Source organism: Pristis pectinata, chromosome 17 (genome assembly GCF_009764475.1).
Source record: "Pristis pectinata isolate sPriPec2 chromosome 17, sPriPec2.1.pri, whole genome shotgun sequence".
Taxonomy (NCBI): Eukaryota; Metazoa; Chordata; class Chondrichthyes; order Rhinopristiformes; family Pristidae; genus Pristis; species Pristis pectinata.
In genome coordinates this window covers 23,329,675-23,352,350 of record NC_067421.1, presented here as the reverse complement: position 1 = coordinate 23,352,350, position 22,676 = coordinate 23,329,675, and the positions used below count along the sequence as shown (strand labels likewise).

Sequence of the window (22,676 nt, the reverse complement as noted above, 5' to 3'; positions counted from 1 at the left end):
ACTGCCAGTGTCATTTGCAAATCCTTCCTTGCTCATTTCATTGTATGGCCAATTATCAGTGAAAACATGAAGGTTAAATTCAATTGTGATATCAAAGCTTGTTATTCTGTTTGTCATTGATTCCACGTACTAACCCATCCCTTAATATCTTTGAGTATATGTTGCCATAATTGCAACCTTCAATTCAGCTACATACTCAGTCTTTGTTTTGTCAGGTTTTATTAATCATGAGTCAAATTTAAACCTTTGCACATTGTTGCTTGACTTTGTGTTAAAGTGATTCTTCGACAAATTTCACTAGTTCCCTATTTTTTAAAATTATTGTGTTTCTGCAGGCAGAGCAAGTTTCTCATTAAGTTTTGTGTAGGGGCTCCAGTCATGCTAACTAGAATACTCTGTTTATCTTCATCATCAGTGATGCTTGGAGCAAAGAAATGCAATAATATCTCGCAATATTCCTCCCATGCGTGGGTTGAAAGTCAAATGCTACAATTGAGTTTATCGTTGTGGCCATTTTTCTGTCACTTTTTTTTGCCAGAATTTGTTTATTGAACTTTCATTTTCTCTCCCTGGTATTTTTTCTTGAAAAACAGTTTCTCTACTGTCCTTTCTGAATTTGGGAACATGTTTTCCTCATCTCTAATATCTTATATGTTGATGTACATAAAGGTGGAGGCTGGGTTTTGTCTTTTGGGAAGTTTATTTTCTTCATTAATCTGTCAGTGCACGTCCTGCTAAATTCATCCCTTACAGTGATCAACAAAATGATAATATAAAAAATGATAATATATTTGTTCACGTGCTGAATGGCAGCTGATGCCTCCTCCACCATCCAGGTGCCATATAGGAAACAGTTTTGCATCCATTTTGCCCAAACAGTATGTGTTAGACGTCCAGATTTTTAAACCATCTATGGGACTGTAGTCTAAGGAGGCAGAGTTGAACAATTGCATGTAGGGGAAAAACAATCTGCAACTTTCCTCATGTTTCATCTATCAATATGGGGAATAAATTAGGATCAGGCTAAAGTGGGCAGGGCTTACGAGGTTGGTCATTAAAAATTGACCGTACACATTATATTTTGAATGCATTTTAGAAAAGTAGCCACCATGCTCCCAGTTTGCATGCTGGTAGGGGTAGGTTGCTTCACTGGCAGCTACACCCCCGTCCCCAGCCCTCCTCTTGCAGCAGAGACGGTGCTGCCAGGCTGCGCCGCCCCATTTTTCCCATGATGCACACGGGCGCGCGCCGCCGGCACTGGGTTGTCACCGGGCACGGGCACGGGCGGGGGCGCGCCCGGGAGCAGAGGCAGATCGTTGCAGTGAGCGGCTGCGCCGTGACCGAGACGGGTTCCCGATGAACACCATCAGACAAGTGCCGGCCAAGGTTCTGCACCGCCGCTCGGTGCACAGTTTGGAAGCGGAGCGGGAGCAGTTTGACAGGCAGCAGGTAAAATACGGAGAGAGAGAGAGTGCGCTGGCAGCAGGTTAAAATATATATATAGAGAGAGAGAGAGAGAGCGCTGGCAGCAGGTTAAAATATATATAGAGAGAGAGAGCGCTGGCAGCAGGTTAAAATATATATATATAGAGAGAGAGCGCTGGCAGCAGGTTAAAATATATATAGAGAGAGAGAGCGCTGGCAGCAGGTTAAAATATATATATAGAGAGAGAGCGCTGGCAGCAGGTTAAAATATATATATAGAGAGAGAGAGCGCTGGCAGCAGGTTAAAATATAGAGAGAGAGAGAGAGAGAGCGCGCTGGCAGCAGGTACAATGCAAAGAGGGCACAGGCAGCAGGTAAAATGTATAGAGAGAGAGAGAGGGAGAACGCTGGCAGCAGGTACAATACAGAGAGAGAGCGGGCACAGGCAGCCGGATAGAGGCAGGGAAGGGAAGCTCAAGCAGAAGGCAGGATAAGGAAAGCAGGCTGGATGGAGGGAGAGCAAATACAGGCAGTAGGTACGAAACTGAGTGTACCCAGGCATCAGGATGACGGCAGGAAGTGAGGGAGAAAGCTCAGATAGTAGGATAGAGAGAGCGCAGGTAGTAGGTACAGTTGTGTGTGCCCAGTCATTAGAATAAATCCAGGGAGTGAAGGGGATAGTCCAAGCAGCAGGTACTGTGAGAGAAATAAAAGGTAAACAACTTGCAGATAAATAAGAAACCACCCTTGCTTTTCAACCAGGGACTCTAGCTTTCACAACACCCCAGCTGATTGATCAGCCTTGAGTATTTCAACATTTACCACCATTTATTGCTTGAGCACCTATCGAGAGCACGGGGCTCCTGTTAGAATCCAGGTACAAGCGCATTGATCAGTTCCAAAAGGTTGAATGGAATTGGGATTTGTTGGGGCGGGGATGATGGGGGAAACACTCGCGTCTCATGTAAAGTGGCCCAAAGCCGCGATCAGTTTATTTCAGTTTTCCGTAAACCTTCGAACATGGCGTTAACGCCTCTTTCTGCCACCGCTGCTTATCGGATGCAAATATTGGCATGGCAGCCTCACTTCAAGATGTTTTGCCTGGATTCGAGCCATCCTGGTGAAGGTGACACTTCTGAAGCAGCCAGGCGGCTGCCGTCGGGCTCTTTAGATTCTGTCCGTAAAACGGCCAAGAATTTGTCAAAGGGGAGCTAGAAGGTTAAAGTGGAAATGCCGCATCTGCCTTCCGTCCTTGTGGCAGTCTACCCGCCCGAAGGCTGTTTGGGATCAGGTGTTGCTTAACTGGACCGGAATTGACCAATTAAAGGAGTCTCTGTCGTATCTGCCAGCCCGTGTTTTGGTTTCCACTCGGGTCTAAGGATAGATCCAACAAATCATGCCTGTAAAAGTAGCATCCAGTGCCACCATGAAGTAAAATTAACTCCCAGTGCATGTGATATCTTGGCAAGATATTTTTAAATGAGGATGTCAAAAGCCAGGATATTTCTCTTAACCAATTGAGAATTTTACTTGGGGTGAATTGGTGTCCAGGCTGAAACGTTTAAGGATTTTTTTTAACATCCTCATTTTACTTGAAAAGTTCTGGCTAGATAGTATTTTAGAGAGACACGCAAGTAATTTTATAGGTCATTGGTTAGGAGGAGCTGGGGAAGGTATGTTACATATTAAACAGAAGTAATACAAGTACCTGAATCCCTCCTCTGTGATGTAATATGACCGATTTATTACGATGTGATTCTAATTATTTTTACCTCTACATGTCTACTAATATGTGCCCTTTGACCAGTGCAGTTTATGTTGCACCCAGTTTTGCTGACTCATTGCTAAGGTATATCCTCGGATAATGGCAACCTTCTAGCATCTTGCTTGGGAGGCTGTTTTTATTTGTTGAGCTTTGAGTGTTGACTATCCATGGCAGTTCCCACAATGCCTGCACATGCACATTTCCCAGTGAAGTCACTGAATTGCAATCAATTAAGCCTGTGGCTGTAAGAAACTGCAGAGAGTTGTGGGCACAGCTCAGTACATCACGGAAACCAGCCTCCACTTCATGGACTCGGTCTATACTTCTCACTGCCGCAGTAAAGCAGCCAGCATAATCAAAGACCCCACCCACCCGGACATTCTCTCTTCTCCCCTCTCCCATCAGGCAGAAGGTACAAAAGCCTGAAAGCACATACCACCAGGCTCAAGGACAGCTTCAGTTCTGCTATTATAAGACTATTGAACGGTTTCCTGGTACGATAAAATGGACTCTTGACCTCACAATCTACCTTGTTATGACCTTGCACCTTATTGTCTGCCTGCACTGCACTTTCACTGTAGCTGTTACACTTTATTCTGCATCCTGTATTGTTTTACCTCGTACTACTTCAATGCACTGTGTAATGAATTGATCTGTATTGATCAATTGATCTGTAAGACAAGTGTTAGTCTTGCATCTTGGTACAAGTGACAATAATAAACCAAAACCAAAAACATTAATGACCTAGTGTCACTGATGCTATAGCCCTGACCTAGAACCATATGTCTGCAGATCCACAAGAGATGAAATAACGCAGCACAGATTGGTAATCAAAGTTAGGATCTGCATCAAAATGCTGTATCATTAAACACTAGGTGAGGAGTGTTTGAACCTGGTCCAAGAACAGGTGTTTCTTTGGGGCTGCGGGAGGGTGGGTTGAAATTTCAGTGCATGACTTGGTTTAGTATAGGAAATGGATTTGTATGTTTGGAAATATTTATGTGGTGGCTAACTCTTTTAAAAAAAATACATTTTTGGTAAGAGTGAAATATGAAATAAATGCAGATCAATACCAGAACAATGTTACACAAAAAGCCCATAAGGTTAAGAAGATTTTCTGCGTGCATGAGAAGCTCTAATTCATTCTAAGAAAAGAACAAGACAAAAAGGAATAGCTGAAAAATAGATCTCATTATAATGTCCAGTAGTATGTGCTGAGGAATTCTGCATTTCCTTTACTATGGTTGACTTTAATGAAGTTGTGTTTTTTGCCTACATTTGAATGACTGAGATTTGGCATTAATGTGAATGTGTGACATCTTCTACCTTTATTTCCCTCATGTTTCTGGGCATTTTAATTTTGAGTTTGAATTAATTCATCTCTGACTACTACCTCAGCTCATTTCCTTCTAAGACCCTCAGCTGTCCCTTTGTTCACTTGAATATTGTTATATACTTCTGGTCAGCCTCCCACAGGCTTTCTCACTTTCCCAGTTGTGATGAAGGGTTTTCATCCTGAAACCTGAACTGTACTTTTCTTTCTGCAAGTGCTGCCTGATCTAGTGAATGTTTTTGATTTTACTTGCCTTCCTACTTTACATAACCTTGAGGTCAACCAAACCTTCACTCTTTGTGACCCAGCTCATGTCAGGCCCTGTTCATTCATCACTCCCATGTTTGCCTGGCTCCTTTTGCTCCCTGTTAAGCAATGCTTTGATTTTTAAAAAAAAGTCTCAATTGTCATATTTCAAATCACTTCAAGTTCTCTGTTTCCTCCATTTCTGTAACCAAAGTATTTGCACTCCTGTTACTTTAGTGATTTGTTCCTCAACTTTCTGTGACACCATTGATGGTAGTCCCTTTATATCCCGGCTTTCTAAGCTGTGAAATTTTCTCCCCAGATCTCTCCGCTTCTCAATCTCCCATACTTTTTGTTAAGATGCATCTTAACATATTTCTCTGATGAAGCTTTTGGTCACCATCCAGCTTGTATTGGATTATGTTCCTGGGAGGCATATTCAGATGTTTTATTATGGCGCTATATAAATGGAAGCTATTGATCATTTAAGTACTCCGGTGAAAATGGAGCCTCTTCTGCTTTACTAGCATACATGCAGGACTTTTTTTCCCCCTCCTTTGAGTTCTTTATTGTTAGTTTTTGGGAAGCTTATTATTTTAATTTTGAGTACAGTGTAATTTATAACAAAGACATCTGTAGATTATAGCACTGGGAACAAGCTATACTGGATTTTTAATGAATAACAAATCAGAATTCATGAACAACTTGATGGTAAGGAGACATCTGACAAATAATGAGCATAATGTGAACGGATTTGAATTTGGATTTGAGAGAAAAAACAAGATTTTGAATTTTAAATAAGGCAAGTTTTGAAAGAACAAAGTAAAGATTGACCACAGTAAATAAAGCTGCACTGTTAATGGATAAACCTACAGGTTAAGCAGTAAGAAGTTGTGGAAGAACTGTCTGATATGATATTGTACCTGTATGTGCCTTTTAGAAACGTGTAGTTTTACAACCATAGTGCATGGTTGAAGTATGATGTGATGTGAAAGAAAGCTACATGAATACATAAGTGGAAATCTAGCAGACTGGAGAGCACTAAAAGTCAACAAACAGATATAAAAAAAAGCTAGTAGGAGGGACTAAAAGTAACTGTGAAAGAAAAGCTAATATCAAACATTTATAAATGTATTAAAAGGAGAGTGGTATGAGAGAACGTGAGTCCATTTAAATGTGATGCAAATGTGGCTCATATGTACTGGATAGTGGGAAAGTTGCACACTAGTAACAGAGAACATTTCATCCATTTTCACAGTGGAGGAAGGGAGCAATACGTTGGTAGTCCAAAGGAAACTCAAAAAAATTAGTGGGTGGGCAGCAGGTGTTGGGGACTCTAAATGGATTAAATCTGCAAAAGAAAATGGCAATGAAGAAAACACTAGAACTTCAAATGGACAAATCGTTGGGTCTCCATGGCAGAATTTTATAGAAAAGGGTTGAAAATTGCTGCTATTTAATTGTAATTTCCTAAAACTCTCTAGACTTAAGAACTGCTTTTGGATTGGGACATTCCATTATTTGAGAGGAGAGGTCAAGAGAGACCAGTGAACCTGCAGTTTAGTTTCAGTTGTGGTGAGGGGAGAGTGTTAGATTGCATTATTGAGAATGGAGAGAGGAAAAATTACACGAGGAAGCATTAGCTCAGAGTCGGCAGGTAATTTTTCTGGAAGGCAGGTAATTTCTGACCAATACAGTTCATTTCCTGCCGAGGTGACTGGCAATGTGCTTATTGGATGTTGCATGTAGACTTCCTGAAGGCATTTGATAATGTTCGCACAAGGTCATTAGTAAAAAATGAGGTTTAAAAGTTGAGGGAACATTTGACAGCACATAGAGAATGTGTGTAAAGTATACTCTCTGATTGGCCAGATCTGATTTGGTGCATCTCACTGATCCACAGCTTCCCAATGTGTTAATGATTTTGATGAAGGAACAGGGGATTGTACATCTGAGTTTGCAGACAATGCAAATAGAAGGACAGGATGTTACAAAGGTCATAAATTGTAATAGTAGATAAAACTGTGGCAGGTTGTGTGTTCAATCATCTTCCATTTTGGACTTCAGAAATATAAATTGGTGTCCTTCAGGTTGTGTTTCAATAACACCATAATTAATTTTCTATACTTGAAATGGTCAATGATTTAATCCATCAACGAAAGTACTTACTTATGAAGCAGCTTACAGAGCCAATGCTGTTGAAACATCAGAGGCAGTTCCTCTCAAGAAATGATCCTTGAAAGAGTGACAGTATTAAAGTAGAAGATGTTATTGATGTTACATGTGATATGCATGTCACAGTGAGAGATTAGAATTGTTAAGGAATAAAGTGATTTAGTTGCTCAGGTATACTGATTATAAAAAGTTAGTAGAAAGGTTCGATAAGTCATCAAGATGGTTCATCTAATATTGGCATTTATCTCAAATGGATTGGAATTCAAAAGTGAACAAGTGGTATTATACAAAGCCATGGCCAGAATATCTGGAATACTTCACTTAGCAAATACTCATTGGTCTTGGAATGGGTAGGTTGCCAATGCACCATAACTATTACCAAGGCTTAAAGAGCAAAATTGTGAGGATAGTTAGCAACATTCTGGCATACCTTTATGGGTTTAGAAGGTTGAAGGGATCATCTGGTCAAGGTACCTGGAAATATAATGGTTTAAATTAGATAAATAGATTTCTGAGAACAGATGCAGAGAAACTTTGGTCTGGTGGTGGTATTAAGAAATATGCATAACCAAGTTAAATCAGGAAAATTTTTAAAAATAATAATCTTATCTATAATTAATAATGCTAATATTCAAACTAAAGGTGAATTGCACAAAGAAAGCAATAGTTATCTCCACTGTTACAAATTGTAACCCATTCAAGTTTTCTGTAGGAAGGGCAATGTTTTTCATTGCTCCACAAGACATTATCTGGGGTTGTAGCACTTGTATGTTTGCATTTGATTAGAAATGAATTTTAGTGAATAATTGTTCTAGCCATGAGGAAATAAATTGAAGTCACCTTATACTTTTGGAAATCATTTACATAACTATTATGTGGGGAAATATCAGGTCAACCATGCTGCTAATATTATCAAACTGTTCTGAACTTTTTCTTGAACCATGAGTATTAATTAAAGTTCTGTTTATCTTGGAAACCTACTTTTCTGCCCAGTGTTCATCGTGTTATTGGAACGAGGGTTTTGATACACTGAAGCACATGAAATGATGGATATTTCACTGAGTATCTCCTCTACTAAAGTGGCCCTTGGTCATAAAGACTCATGGTGATCAAAGCTTTCTAAATGCTCCTTCTCCAGTTTAAAGGTATAGTCCTCTACCAACCTGCCTCTGATGTTACCAGCAATCAAGATTCACAGTAAGATCCTGAAAAATATGGAACATATTCCATACCTTGGGAGCCATCTCTCAGTGAAAGCAGATGTTGAAATTCACTACTGCCTTCAGTATACCAGTTCAGCCCTTGGCCAATTGAGGAAAAGAGTGTCCATGAGATTAAGACCTCAAATCTGACACCAGACTCATGGTAGTAGTGATCCCTACTGTCCCATATGTTTTGGGGATATTGCCAGCCATCCCAAAGCAGGGAAGTACAACCAATACTGTCTCCTCAAAATCCTCCAAATCCATTGACAGGATAAGTGTACCAGGAAAATCTCCTCCACTAAGCCAACAACCCCAACATTGAGGGTGTGATCACACTCAGTCAGCTGTTGTATCCCTCACATCAGACTCCAGAAACAAGTACCCTGATCTGAATTCAGTAGTGTTAAGAGATTTCCAGGAGGACAGAGAAAACATTTAAAAGACTTTCTCAAAGCCTCTTCAAAGAAGTGTAATATCTTTCTCAACTGACCTGTGGCTGCTTAAAGTGGAGAAGGAGCATCAGGAAAGGCACTGATCAGCTTGACAGTCTATATGATGGGATGTCATGCATATGCAGCTGAAAGAGTGGACAATGCCATCCACCCCATCAAGTACCACCTGCTCTACGAAAGGCAGAGTCTGTGCAAGCTACATAATACACTTTGAATATCTCAGGCCTTACAGAACGGGAATAGAAGCAAGTCATCCTCGACCCTGAGGAATTGTCAAGGAGATTGAACAAAGGTTCGGATTTAATGTCCATAACTAGAGAAGGGATTGTAGATTCTGGTGACCCTGGTTTTATAATTAATAATGACATTTCTTGTTTTGTTGGCCTAGTTGCTTGCATTGATAAGGGCTGAAATACAATTCTAAATAATTAGTCACAGCGGATATTAGTCTTAATCTCAGTGGTTTGCACAGAGGAAAACTAACATTAACGTATTATAATTAGAATATGGTGTGGTTCAGTCACCCACATTGTTGCTTTTTTGGCTTTTCTTGTGGATATGTTTATTGTATGTTAACAGGGAATATGTTTTAGAAGGCACATTTTGATGTAAAATATATCCATGACTGCATAAATAATGACATCATATTGGAAACTTGTCAAAAAGCATGGCTTCCTCTCTTGTATTTGTAATAGATTTTCAATTTTAAATTGATTTCAACAAGGCTAATCCTGCTTCACTGCCAGAATATGATAAACTGGAACCTAATCATTTCTGCTTTTGAGTTCAGTGTGCCTTTGTCCCTTTCCATGTGATGGTTACCTGCTCGTGGAATCTGGTAGTGTGCAGTTCCAGTAGTCAATTTGCCATTCAGTTGGTCTATTGTTCTAATGTTTTCTTATACTCCTAGACCATTGCTTACCCAGATTACATCTTTGCATTTCTAGTCAGATGTTGCAGCCTTCAATTGTGCATTAATTCCTTCATGAATCGCTATCTTAAATACATTTCTTGCCAGTGACCTTAATTCTACCTAACCTTATAAATTGCAGCTCATCTAGACCGTTGTGCCCTGAGTTACTTTCTTAATAATTCTACACACTTCCTGTGACTCAACAAATTGAGGTCCAAATCCTTCTAGTTTCTCATTTCTAATCCACTCGATCTTTTGCAACTATATTTCCCATCGACAACAATTGGTCTCTATGCTGTTTTCTGTTCATCTTCATGGTAAAGGAGTCTTGAGATATTCTTTGTTTTAAAGGGAGTACTGTAAAAATACAGTTGTTGGAAATAAGATTTTTAGAATGAACATTGAATATTGTATTCACTTATTATTGAGAATAGTAAGAGTTGTTGCCCTTTTTGGTACTTGGGTATAAATACAAGTTGTATTAGGGAATGGAATTAAAAAATCTTAATGTGCTTGTCCCTAAAATGATTCTGTTGTAATGCATGTACAGCTGTTTGTGTGTGTGTTAACAATTTTGTAACAATAGGAAGGTGGATTCAAGAGAAATTCAGTTTTGGCTATTTTGAATTTTGACTTTGGAAAATAATTTTGTAGAAATTATTAAATGACATTTAAAAGAATACCTGCCTTGAGTTTTTTTTGAAAGTTGCAGATGTTAAGTGTATCAGCCATGACGCAAATAATAAACTCTTATTGTCTGACCAATGCTGGTAGAAACAAAAGGAAATAGTTTATGGTTAAGTGGTGGGTGGATGACATTTCAGTCTTTGTACTGTGAGAAGTGATAGAAAGTGAAAGTGTATGGATGATGTTTATCTTGTGTATTATGGCAAAAGTAATTCAGAGGTAAAACCAAAAGAACTTAAAACATTTTCTTCATAAGGATGATTTTTGCCTTTTATCACTTTGCTCAGTTATTCTACCAATTTTTATTTTCCTCTTTTCTTCCATTGCTAATGCACGTACCCACAGGATTTCACCCAAGTAGCCATTTTTTATTCACAGCTCCATGATGAATGTCAGGGCACATACCCATCACAGCTGAGCCAAATCCTAAGTTCACAAGAGCAGTTTCACTGCTCTTCACTCCTTCCAACTCGTGCAGTTAATTAGATCAGACGTGGTGAGGAATTGAGGAAACACAAAATCAGTTGATGTTTCAAATATATCTTTACTTCCTTCCCACAGAACAATGGTTCAGCTACCAACCATTTCTGCAATTTTTTAACTGTGTATTCTAAGTATAGGAGAAAAATATTTGCGCCTGGTGCTTTGATAGCTCAAGTTGTGCTTCAGAAACAAAGTAACTGTGAATGAGAGGATGTTATAAACTGGAAGTAATGAGAGGATATTGTAAATTGGAAGTAATAGAAATGAATCGATTTTTCTTTAATATAATTTGGTTCTTAACTGGTTAGAATGGGTGCAAAGGAGGCTGTTGAACTCGGATTACAAGAAGGCATTTGCTCCATCAGTGCAGGCAGTTCACAGAATTTCTACCTCTAAATTTACAAATATTACACACAGTCAGCCTTATGTCATGATTAGGAACAGTTCAACCTCTGTGTTGTCATGAGTCTTGTGCTATAGGATTCCCACTTTCATCTGGGCATATTTAAACTTGGTGCTGTGAGTGCAACCTATAAAGGAACCTCATTGATATTATGAACATGAATGAGATCTTGTGTGCTGTTGACTCCTGGATTGTGGAGTGGTGAAATGAAAGGAAATGAGTGTCTTGGTTAAAAAAGAACATCTGACTTCCAGTGCCTGTAGTTATTGGATACCGTTCACAAGGGTGTGTTTTAATTAGTACTCTGGTGCGAGAATCCTTTGCTTGACTTGTGCCCAATAATCTCTCTTTATTGGATTTGTTTAGAATTTGATATTTTTGTAAACTAAATTTTTGCTTAAAATGTTGTTCTCTCCTCATTGGAAAATGTGTGAGCAGTGTTATTAAGAGTTGATGCCAGTTTCTGACGCAGTGTGAACGTAAACATCCCTGGTGATGCAGTGTGACGTGACTGAACCTGACAGTTAAGGTGCTAGGTTCATCCTGGGGCAGGAGTGTGTTGGTGTGATCCAATTAGCCTTTTTGTCCCTGGGTTCTGGAGGAGGAGAAAAACATTTAATATTCCTACTTGTGATCATTCTTCCTGAAGCTTTGATAGAATTGTAGAAAACACAACAAAATAGGGCAGACATTGACAAAATATTGGAAAAGGATTTGGCTAGCACAGATACATGCTTAAAGACCAAATATTGGATTATGGGCTTTTTAAGACTGTACAGTTATTTAAAAATTGGTTTGGGATTTGTTGTTTTTCCTGTCTATTTCTGTTGAATCTTTGTGACTGTTTTGTTTGAACAGTGAGGTACTTTGAATCCTCAGGGGAATCTGGCTTGGCAGGCTTCTTGAGGTAGTGAAGGACCAAATTCAACAAGAGAAGTGCAATCATTAACTCAGGATGCTTCAGTGATTTTTTTTGTCATTTTAAGTCTCTTAATTTGGCTCCTTTGCCTTATTGGGGTGATGGCATTGCAGAGCCAGTGTCCTCACTACACAGCGATACACATTTACAACCATTCAGACAAAGAAAGCTCTCGGAACCATTCAAATTGCATGAAACAAGTCAATTTTAAATCTTAAATGAAAACCTGTTGTACAGTTGTGAACCTCCCTTAAATGGGAAAACCTATTGAGATGCAATAATTCACTGAAAATTGAATTTGCTTCACTGTAGGTTGATGAGATGCAGATTGATGCTGTTAAATTAACATATGCTCAGTTCTTCTTGTCTATTTTCATAGAATATGGAGATTTACTGTTACTTCACGTAAATGAAGGGAAGACTCAGAAGAATTACCTTTGGCTGCTCTAGCACTTCAAGAGGGTGGCAGTAGAACAGCATTGGTTTGTGAATGGTGCATGTTGATTGGTGGCAGTACTAAATGGTAGCTCTATGTGATTGAAGCCATTAACTTGCTTGATCACTTCCTTGTCTATTCCCCTTTTCCTCAGCAAGATCTTTACTCACCGTCATCCTGCTTGTTCTTTGGTATGGTCTGCTTTGTTCCATGCCATTTTATCCTTTAACTATGCCTTCATTATCTCTAGACTTATCTATTCCAGTGTTGTCTGAGCTAGTCACCTACCTCATTGGTCAGTAAACTTCAGCTGTTTCAACTGTCTACTGCTTGTGTCCTGTTCACTATGTTTCTATTCTTGCCAACCCAAAGTTCCTGATGCCTTTAATTTAATGCACACCCTCAAGTCCTGATCCTCTCGCCCTTCCCATTCCCTAGCTCTGTAACCTTCTCCAATTTTAAAATTTTTTGCACTTTCTGTTTGCGTGACTTTGCATTTCACCCTCTCTTCAGCCTGCTCTTGCTAGGCACGTCTACCTAAACAGTATGCTCTGTGGTTTCCTTTTTAAACGTCCATTTCACTTCTGTCTTCCTCCTACTTTAAGATGGTCTTCTTAAAACCTAACCTTTTGATCAAGGTTTTGGTTGTAATTTCTTCAACTTTTGTTGTTTATTCATCTCTGAAACATCTTAAAATGTCCTTCCACATAAAGGACACCTGCTTGGAAATTCACTTTCACTATGCAGTTTCATCTTCCTGCAGTTGAAAATAGATTTTGTTTGTATGAGTTAAATGCTCATACGACCAATTCAGGGCCATTTCGCGCCACATGGAAAATTTGATGAGGTTTTTCCTGCCATGGTTGTGACCACAGCGTGATTCCCGCATCAGAGAGCAGGGAATGTCGTCATTCCCCTTGCAGTGGTCCTTTTGGAACATTGCTTGGGAACTTGCACCACAGTGTTCTTGGACACTGATTTTTGGATTGTTACCTTGGGACAGCATAGTCTTAATCCCACAGTGCTGGGAGACCTGCGAGGTAAGTACATGTCCTGTGGGAAGAGCCAACCCCACGTCCCCAGCCGCTTCAAGTTTTATTCTTTTCCCCCCAGTCCTCCTGAGCTCAGTCTTGGGAGTGGAGAACCAGGCGGCACGTTTTTGTACATAAGAATGCATGGCACCTGATTTGCTGCAACTTAGTACAGAAAGGGAATTAAATATTCGAATGTTTCAGACTGTAGTGTTCGGTATCACCCATGTTGGTGGCTTTGCCTAATAAATCGTTAGTTGAGTGATGTGATAGCACATTATTAGTTGCATAGCACAGGAGCTCTAGTGTGTGCATATCAGCGGTTAATCATTGTGGCTGAGAAAGTGAAATATTGTCAGTATCTTTGCAATTACATGTTAATAATTAAACATCTGACAGTAACTTCAGTTCTAACTTTCATAGTTTAATCATAACTGTTTTAATTTACAATTGCACAATGATTTAAAAGTTTGGTAACAAGCTCTTTTGTGACTTAATCTAACTGTAATGTTTTTAAATCACTTTGATCTGCAAGAGGTCAATATAGTTCTTATTCTTTTACTTTCCTATCACTATCTTTGGGAGTTTAGTACATTGATCAATTTTACAGCAGTTACAACATATGATGTGTGAACCATTAAGTTGTTTACTTATTATCATGTTGATCTCATTTATATAACTGCAGGTAGTGATTGGATTCTAAGTAAAAAGAAATCGTTATCCTCTTCTTGAGGAATTGGTTTTAGTTCAAAGGGTCAAGGAATTGAAAAGTGGAGTTCATTGATGCACCATGTCTGTTTAAAACAAAAGCACTCTTTTGATTTTTGGCTGTATTTATTGTGAGTTGTTTGCTTTGTTTTGTATCCTTGTGATAAGGAAAGTATTTTTATTCCTACATTTTGAAAATTATCTATCTTGTGTGCCTTTTTAAAGTACTGTTCCTTGAGAAAAAAAATTAAGGTGTCATTATCCTTCATGTTCATAAGGTTATTTGATAAATGAAAGGCATTAAGGAGTGTTTTGTTTTACTCACCTCCCTTCTTTAGAATCTTCCTGTGTTGGATGCTCCATTGAGATTTGCCCTTGAGTCCCAATTGTGTTGATTCCTAGCTAGCTGGAAGCACTTGCTAGGTCCATTTTTTTTATTTTGGGAAACACTTCCAGCCAGCAGATGCTAGTTGATGTGATTGAAATCAGGAACTTTCTGACCAATGCAAGAGTCTTGATCGTCAGTTAATTTGCTCAGGAGTTGATCAAAACCACTTGTCTGCATGGGTTGTTGCTACATTTCATTTAAGAATGATGAATACTATAGCTGTGTTGAATTATTAGAAGTCAGAAGAAATAAATTGGACATTTAAAAAAAACCTGGCTTTAGGATCACTTTTACATACTTGGCATGTTCATCCAGAAGTAACAGTTGCAGTTATGAGATTAGAGACCAGTTGTTGCCTCTTGTGTACAACTGTAAATGGAATTGAGAGTGAAAGGTATCTGCTGGCAATTATGATGTCATTTGCATCACATTGACATAGCTTGCTTAGGGTAATGGAAATGAATATAAACTACAAATGTGTGGGCCATTCAATATGGTTGGAGAAACTGGATAGGCTGGCTTTGTTTTCTTTGAAGTGGAGAAGACCGGGGGGATCCTGACAGAAGTACTCAAAATTATGAGGAGCATTAGTAGTGAGAGACCTTTCCCTTTAGCAGAGGTGTCTATAACCAGATGGCATAGGTTTAACTTAAGGGATAGGAGATTTAGAGGGGATGGGAGGTAGAATTTGTTCAACCTGAGGGAGGTTGAAATCTGGAAGCATCATCTAAGGGGTGGTGGAGGCAGGTACCCTTGCATCATTTATTAAGTATTTAGATGTACATCTGAAATGCCATGGCATAGAATGGCAAGTGCTGGAAAATAGGATTAATATTGGTAGTTAATATCCATGGTTCTCTGGTCAATTACCCTCCCACTGAGTAGTTAAATTGACATACCATTAACTTAAAAGGCAAATAATTCATTCATAGCGCTCCCAAGAATAAAGCTGGATCTCTGCCTAACCAAATGGCTAGCATAGGCGTGACTGTCTGAAGAGCCTGTTTCTGTGCTCTGTGACTGTCCCAGGTGGGTGCTGTGCGGGAAGGAATGGGAGTGCCCTGTGAAAGCTGTCTCTGGTAATCCTTCAATGCCCCAAAATGAATGTCGCGTGGGGGATGATGCTCGGCTGTGTGGCCCTGATGTGGGAATTGTGTTGGGTTTGCAAGGGTGATTTCCAAAAGGAGGCATCCAATTAAATTTTCTGAGTGACACAAATGATCCAGAAATGTTCCCTATCATGCTTCACTCATTGAAAAATCAATTTTTAATTGCATAACACTGGAAATTATTATGAAATTGAATATCCAAGCATATGATCTTTTTTCTTTTTCTCAAATTTTACAATTTTAATGTGAATATACAGGACAGTTACAGTTTATCTCTAATGGCAAAGAGGTAGCAGAGGTAGAGGAGACACCCTCCTCCTATACTATAGGTCTCCATGGTTCTTGTCAATTACCCTCCCATTGAGTAGTTAAATTGACATACCATTAACGTAAAAGGCAAATAATTCATTCATAGCCCTCCCAAGAATAAAGCTGGATCTCTGCCTAACCAAAACTATATAAAACCAATTTTCTTAAACTCTGACTGGATATTTCATCATTAACCTGATTTGATCCACTCTGCCTAATAAACTATGCACTCAAATACTGCTGACAAATTAACACCTTGTAGTGAGTGAGCAAATACATTTGAAAAATTTAGAAGGTAAATGTTTAATACTTGAGATAAGTAGTAATGGTCTGTTAACTTAGGGCAGCTAGTGGGAGTTAGACTGGTTGAGGCTCATAGCAGGGGTTTGGTTAATGAGGGAAGGCGCTACTAATTTCTTTACATTAAGTATCAGATATGCTGGTAGTTCCTTAAGATGCTGTTTCTTATGACTGACCACTGTATATATTTCCTTGGTGTGCTATAGCCAGCAAAGTGTAAAATAATGAAATAATGTTGATCATAGTCTTTGAATTACTGAATCGAGGAAATCTTCACAAATTGAGCTACACTTCGTGCCCTGAGGACATGTTGCCACAGATTTACAATTCTTGTTTATGCTTGTGTTAAATTTTACGCCAACATCCTCCAGGATTAGGTTTCTCACCTTGGTGTAATAAAGTCAAAGGAAGTGGGCAAATAGTTCTTTGGTCAATTAGCTTTAAGTTGTCACGTATATAATTGAACAAAAATTTAGGAAGTAAGCTTTAAACATTGCATTATAAACTTGGTTAATGTGCGATTTGGAGGTGGTTTTCAAATGTTCAGCTACAACCTTGTTTTGTATTAGTACATAAATGAGCTTTTTTTAAAAAAAAATAAAAGTAAATGAAAATCAAAAACGGAAGGTGCTGGAAATCTAAAGTTAAACATAGACATTGGCGGAAAAAGTCAGCAGCATCTGTGGAAAGAGACCTTCTTGTAAAGGTGACCATTTCCCTTTCCACAGATACTACCTGACCTGCTGAACTTTTTCAGCATTTCCTGTTTTTAAGATTTAGAAAAAACATTTGCCTACGAAGTTAAAGCAATGCTTCAGGATAAGCTCCTGCATAGACTTTGTGGCTATGTCCTTGGAAGCATATCTTAAAAAAAAGTTAATCAAATCTTATTGTGAAGCAGGTGCTCTGAATAATTGACGATTCGGAAGGTATTGAAGAAGTACTTCTAACACAGAATTATATGATTGTACTGTTGTATCATCAGTAATTTTAATGGAATATGACATTGCTGCATTTGGTGTCTTCTAAAAGGATCAAATTTTTGAAAACCCTGTCTTGTCTCATGAACTTTTCATTGTACATATTTTACACTAAACTGTTGCATTCCACTCATCACGTTGCTGTTGTCTGGTTAAAAGTGGATTGACTGCTTTGACTCCTTATCTCTGTGACCTTAAAGTCACTTTGCAACCAGTTATTTCTAGGCGCTATTTTAAAGTGTTACTTTGACAGCACCTGCAATCTTTACTGCTGAAAGATCAAGAGCACCATCACCATAGAAATACCAAAGCTTGCAAGTTCCTTTTCTAGGTGATGCACAATCCTGATAAAGACAACAAAGAGATGATGTGTTTATAATTCTGATCTAATGACAGAGAAGCATCATGACAACACCTGCACCTTTGCAAGAGACAAGATAAATCAGTCACATGTACATCAAAACACACAATGAAATGCCTCTTTTGCGTAGAGTGTTCTGGGGGCAGCCTGCAAGTGTCACTATGCTTCTGGCGCCAACTTAGCATGCCCACAACTTCCTAACCCGTATGTCTTTAGAACGTGGGAGGAAACCCACGCAAGACATGGGGAGAATGTACAAGCTTCTTACAGACAGTGGCTGAAATTGAACCCGGGTCGCTGGCGCTGTAATAGCGTTATGCTAACTGCTACACTACCGTGCCTACAAGGAGAACCTGGTCATGCCTTCTCAGGATGGCTGGGAATGGCAGTAAATTAACTCTGCCAAGGCTGGCTGCGCTTTGTGCATGAAACGGTTTAAAATAGGTTTAAGTGATTGGCATGAGCATGCATTTATGTTCTTCCAATTCACTGCACTGAGGAAAAGCCATCACTTTTCAATTTGACCTACTCCAATTAAAACAAATTTCCTTTATTGACTATTTATTAACAGTGAAAAAATGTTTCCAACTGTTTCACATAAGCCAAAGAAGAGATAAGAGGTGTCCCTCTCAAAATCTGGGAGCTCTCTCCTCGATGGCAGTTGCTGCTGTCCAGCTGCCATCGGGAATGTGCCTTTAAGAGTTATTGCCTCTCTTTTGATTGTTGCACAGCAAAGTGTCAGCCTCCCTACTGAATTTGGCATGGTGCTGATGGGAACAGCATAAATTGTGTTTTAGCACTTACTGGGTATAAAACGTCCAAATGCTGCTACGTGCTTGCTTTTGACCAATTTTGCAAACTTTTTTGAGGGGGTTTGTGCTATTTCTGAATACAAAAATACCTGAGTAGACTAATTTCTATGTGCAAAGCATGCACTTTCATTACAATAAGGACCATGATCTCCTGAAAGAGATTAGTGTTTGCTAAACGTGTATAGGAGCAATCATAATTGACAGAGTGGTGTTAGTGACGCAAGTATTGATAGACTGTAAGAGCGTCTTTGTGCAGTGGAAATCAGGTGTGTACATAGCAATTTTTTTCCCAGCTTATTCTTCTATCACTGTCCCAAATCCATTATCCCAGAGTAAATGTTGCTTTTTAGAAGAAAATATTGACAGTGTAAAATTATTTCAGTCACTAACCCCAGTCTTGCCTAAAACTGTACATTTTTATCATAGTCTGTTCATTTGAGTTTGTCAGCGATTGCTTTAGTAATTGTTGTAATTCATGAAAGGAAGACAGTGCAGTTCTTTGCTAATCAGCATCATTTTGAATGAACAGAATCAGGGCTGCCAGATTTGCGCATCCAAATCGGGTAAGAGTTGCTACTAGTCGGTAGCTTTGTTTGCTTTACTAAGGGCTGGTAGTAGAAAGGTCCAGAATCTTATTATTGATAAAATTAAATTTTATTTATAAATTAATTTTAAGGTTGCTTTATTTTTTTATTATGTTTCATGAAGAGAATACCGCATGGGGGGGGGGGGGGAGAAAAAATGGGTTGAAATGTAATGTTTCCTTCACTTCATCTGTTACCAGTGGAGCCGGTTTGAAGAACCATTGATATCAAATTGTATCGCAGCACTTTTCATAAAAGTAATTGTAAATTTAACAAGCAAGGCAGACTCCACGGAGACATCAGGCCAATTGACATTTAACCTCTATTAGAACAGGAACGGTCTTTTCTATGCCTTTCAAAAGTATTGCTTGTTCTAGTGTTGAGCTCGATTTCAATTGTTTTGTAAAGACAGGGTGTGTCTTCTGAACTGATTGCCTAAAAGAATTAAGACAGATACCTGGTCTAGCGAGTCTTAACCAGTTCAGCTAACAACTTTCTGCTTCAATGAGAAACATGAGCTGGTTACTTAACTTGTTTGATTGCTTTTCCCCAGTGATTAATTGCATCATTCCAGGAACATTGAACTTGAATTCGATTCAGTGTTTTGCAAAAAAAACCCACAGATTTCTTTTTTAAAAAGTATCACCAATTACTATCTTCAAACAGCATTTATATAACACGTGGGACATGTGAACATAACTAATTGCTAATGACTTCTAGAACCAACCTAATAATTGTGAAAAGATTACTATACTGTATTACACCATGATATTTATGGTTGTAAATATTGACTCCATAGTTGGTTAATTGAGAAATGATGCAGTGTAAGTTCTGGCATGAATCTATTCATGTTTGAAAGCTATAAAATAATTTAGGTGCTACTTGCCCTTGAGAAAGCACAACCTTTCTATTTCCAGCAACAGATTCATTTGATTTAAAATTGTTATTTTTAATCCCATGTATAATTAGTATCTGCAGCTTGCTGATGTATTTCATTACAAACTATTTTCTAAAAAAAAGTTGTGCATTTCTCTTTGTCAAAAATGTGCATTGGTTGCTTTAAGCATAATATTATGTTGAGTAATGATACTGAAGTATTTATCACTTTTTTTAAAACAATTTAAAATCCTGCATTCACTGAAGTGTTTTTAGCTGGATGTCCAATTGCCTAATTTTGAAACAGGAAAGATGCTCGCCCACTAGCTAGCACCCTGTAGAGGCACACATGAAGTAAAACTTTCCAGTGTGGCTTGCCCTTCTGTTTGGATACCATCTGATTTGACATCTTCTCTACGCTGAGAATATAGCTTGTAGTTGTCAGTCAGTAATAGTTGTCTTTTAGATATGTGAGCATAATTGCATAATGCTGGCTCATCTTCAGTGCCAGGCATTTCAGGGGAAGGATTTCATAAAGGCTGAGACTGACATTGATACAAAACTCTCTCCTTTTCCCTCAAAATTTTTATTGGTTCAAAAACCTTCATAGCTAAAGGAAGTTATGCCAAGAATTTAAGTTGCAACTTCTTCATACACTAAAATAATGTTGCATGTAGCACTGGCATCAGATCAGGTCCTTCAAAAGGATTGCAAAATTGGTTAAGGACATGTGTAATAGCATTGGTGTAATTTCTGCCTTAAAATATTCCTTGAATTGTTACCTGTGCAGGTGTGGTTGGGAGTAGTATCATTAACGCTGCTCCCACCACTTTTCTCTGCTGCGCTCAGAAAAGAACATTAGTTTTTAAAGATATAGTCCTTGTGGCAGGCAGGCACCACTGGCACACAGGTTGCCTTGGGGGAGACTATCTTTACAATTGTACATTTCTGTGTCTCCTTCCCCCACCAAGGTCAGCTACTCTCTGTGATTCACCTATCACACCCAGCCCACAATCGGCTTACCTGAAGGGTGCTTATTGAGCTGAAAACAATGTCATTTTCTGATAAATTGCATTCACCCAAACACGTGCTATTTGGGCACAGACTGAGCACATTGGATTGTTTAGGGGTAGGGCTCCATTGAGTTATGCAGCTGCCCTATAACATGTTCTGTCATAAGCAAAGTGACACTTTGGTAGCAGTTTTTTTGTGACAGTCCAATGATGATCATTTTCTAGATTTGGGAGCTCCAGGTTAAGGTGCAAAGGGTAAAATGTGCATTGCATGATGATTGATGTCATTATGCTGTGAAAAGGCTTTGTGCACTAAGGTGAATCAGAGCTGGAAATGTTTGGTCCAATTGTGCAGTTGTTGCAATTTCTGCTGGGAGTGATTGCTTATGTTATTCCTTCCGGTTAGAGTCAATTTTGGATTGTGTAGCATGAAAAATCAATATTTGGTGAACTAATTCCAGTATTGTCATTTGTGATTAGCAATTTACTACAAATTTGAAAAAGGAACTAGACAGCCTCTCAATTCCGACTGATGATAATATAATGAAAACATGGATGCACCTTTGTCTATTGAATTCTGTGATGTGTTTATGTGAATCTTGGTTGAGAGTTTATTGGATCTTTTCTCGACTTTCACAGGCAGAGCAATCGAGCAGTTAGTCTGTAGGCCTCTGTTCATGGCTTGAGACAGAAGGCATGTGCAATTTGCACAATGACCTTGTTGAATGCAGTTTCTGTACTAATTTGTCCTTATGACTGGATTAGTGACATTTGGCCAATGTTTCTTTAATAAACTAGCTGACAAGGCTGTGTATTTGGGGATTGTTTCATTTTGTGTACTTAAGATAGTTGTACAACTGCTGCATCACTGACTTTGTTACAATGTCATTTTTTGATTTTAGAATGAAATTGCCTTTGATGGTAGGACTTCAGAAGCATGAAATGAAAACAACATATTTTCATATAACATGAAAATATCTTTTAAAGCATTGTGACTATTTGGGAATGCACTTGCTGTTGAAACGTGAGCAAATGCTGGCTATTGCTGATGGTGTGTTTGAGAGCAGACAGATCCTGTAATCAGTAATGAAACCAATTAACTTGCTTCTAGGTGTGTCTGTCATTAAATTTTGCTATGAGTCTTCACATAAGGAAAGACAGGTATGAAATTGCTATGTTTTGCTCAAAGGATAATAGCTTAAATAATGCATCACTTCCACAGTACAGGAGTGGATTGCGTGCTTGAATTTGGAGTGAGTTTGAACTTTCTTCTGATTTGAATTTTACCAACTGAAGCAAATTGATCCTTTGCTTTAGTGCTGTGCATGGGTTTACATTATTTTATTCCTTGATATTATGACTTTATAATAAAAGTAAAGCTCCATGGATATCTTGATTTTTAAAGTTCTACATGTCAGCTTACATAAGTGATAGAGTTCTTATTTCCTGAAGTGAAAGGTTATAGTACAAACTCTACTCTGTTCCTGATCATAACATATCAGCTGAATCTGTGTACAAAGACTTGCATTTATATAGCACTCTTCAAGACATAAAGTGGATATACAGAAAATGAAGCATTTTTGAAGTGTACTCACTTGTAATATATGGGAAGATGTCAGCCCAATTTGTACACAATAACAGCAGCCACAGATTGCTATAGTATAATGACCAGGTAATCTGTTCAGTGATGTTGATTGTAAGTATTGACCAAGGTATGAGGTGACTCCCCTGCTTTTCATCCATCTAATACCATGGCAACACAT

The 22,676-nt window shown here is 38.6% G+C and overlaps 1 protein-coding gene across 1 annotated transcript in view; it reads left to right on the top strand.

The window, feature by feature from the left end:
* Window positions 1–1,253: 1,253 nt before the first annotated feature.
* Window positions 1,254–22,676, top strand: part of hip1rb (huntingtin interacting protein 1 related b) — a 113,834-nt gene continuing 92,411 nt past the window's right edge. The window contains exon 1 of the mRNA XM_052032134.1: window positions 1,254–1,449. Coding sequence (XP_051888094.1) covers window positions 1,357–1,449 — 93 coding nt within the window. The 5' untranslated portion in view covers window positions 1,254–1,356. The remainder of the gene's footprint in view (window positions 1,450–22,676) is intronic.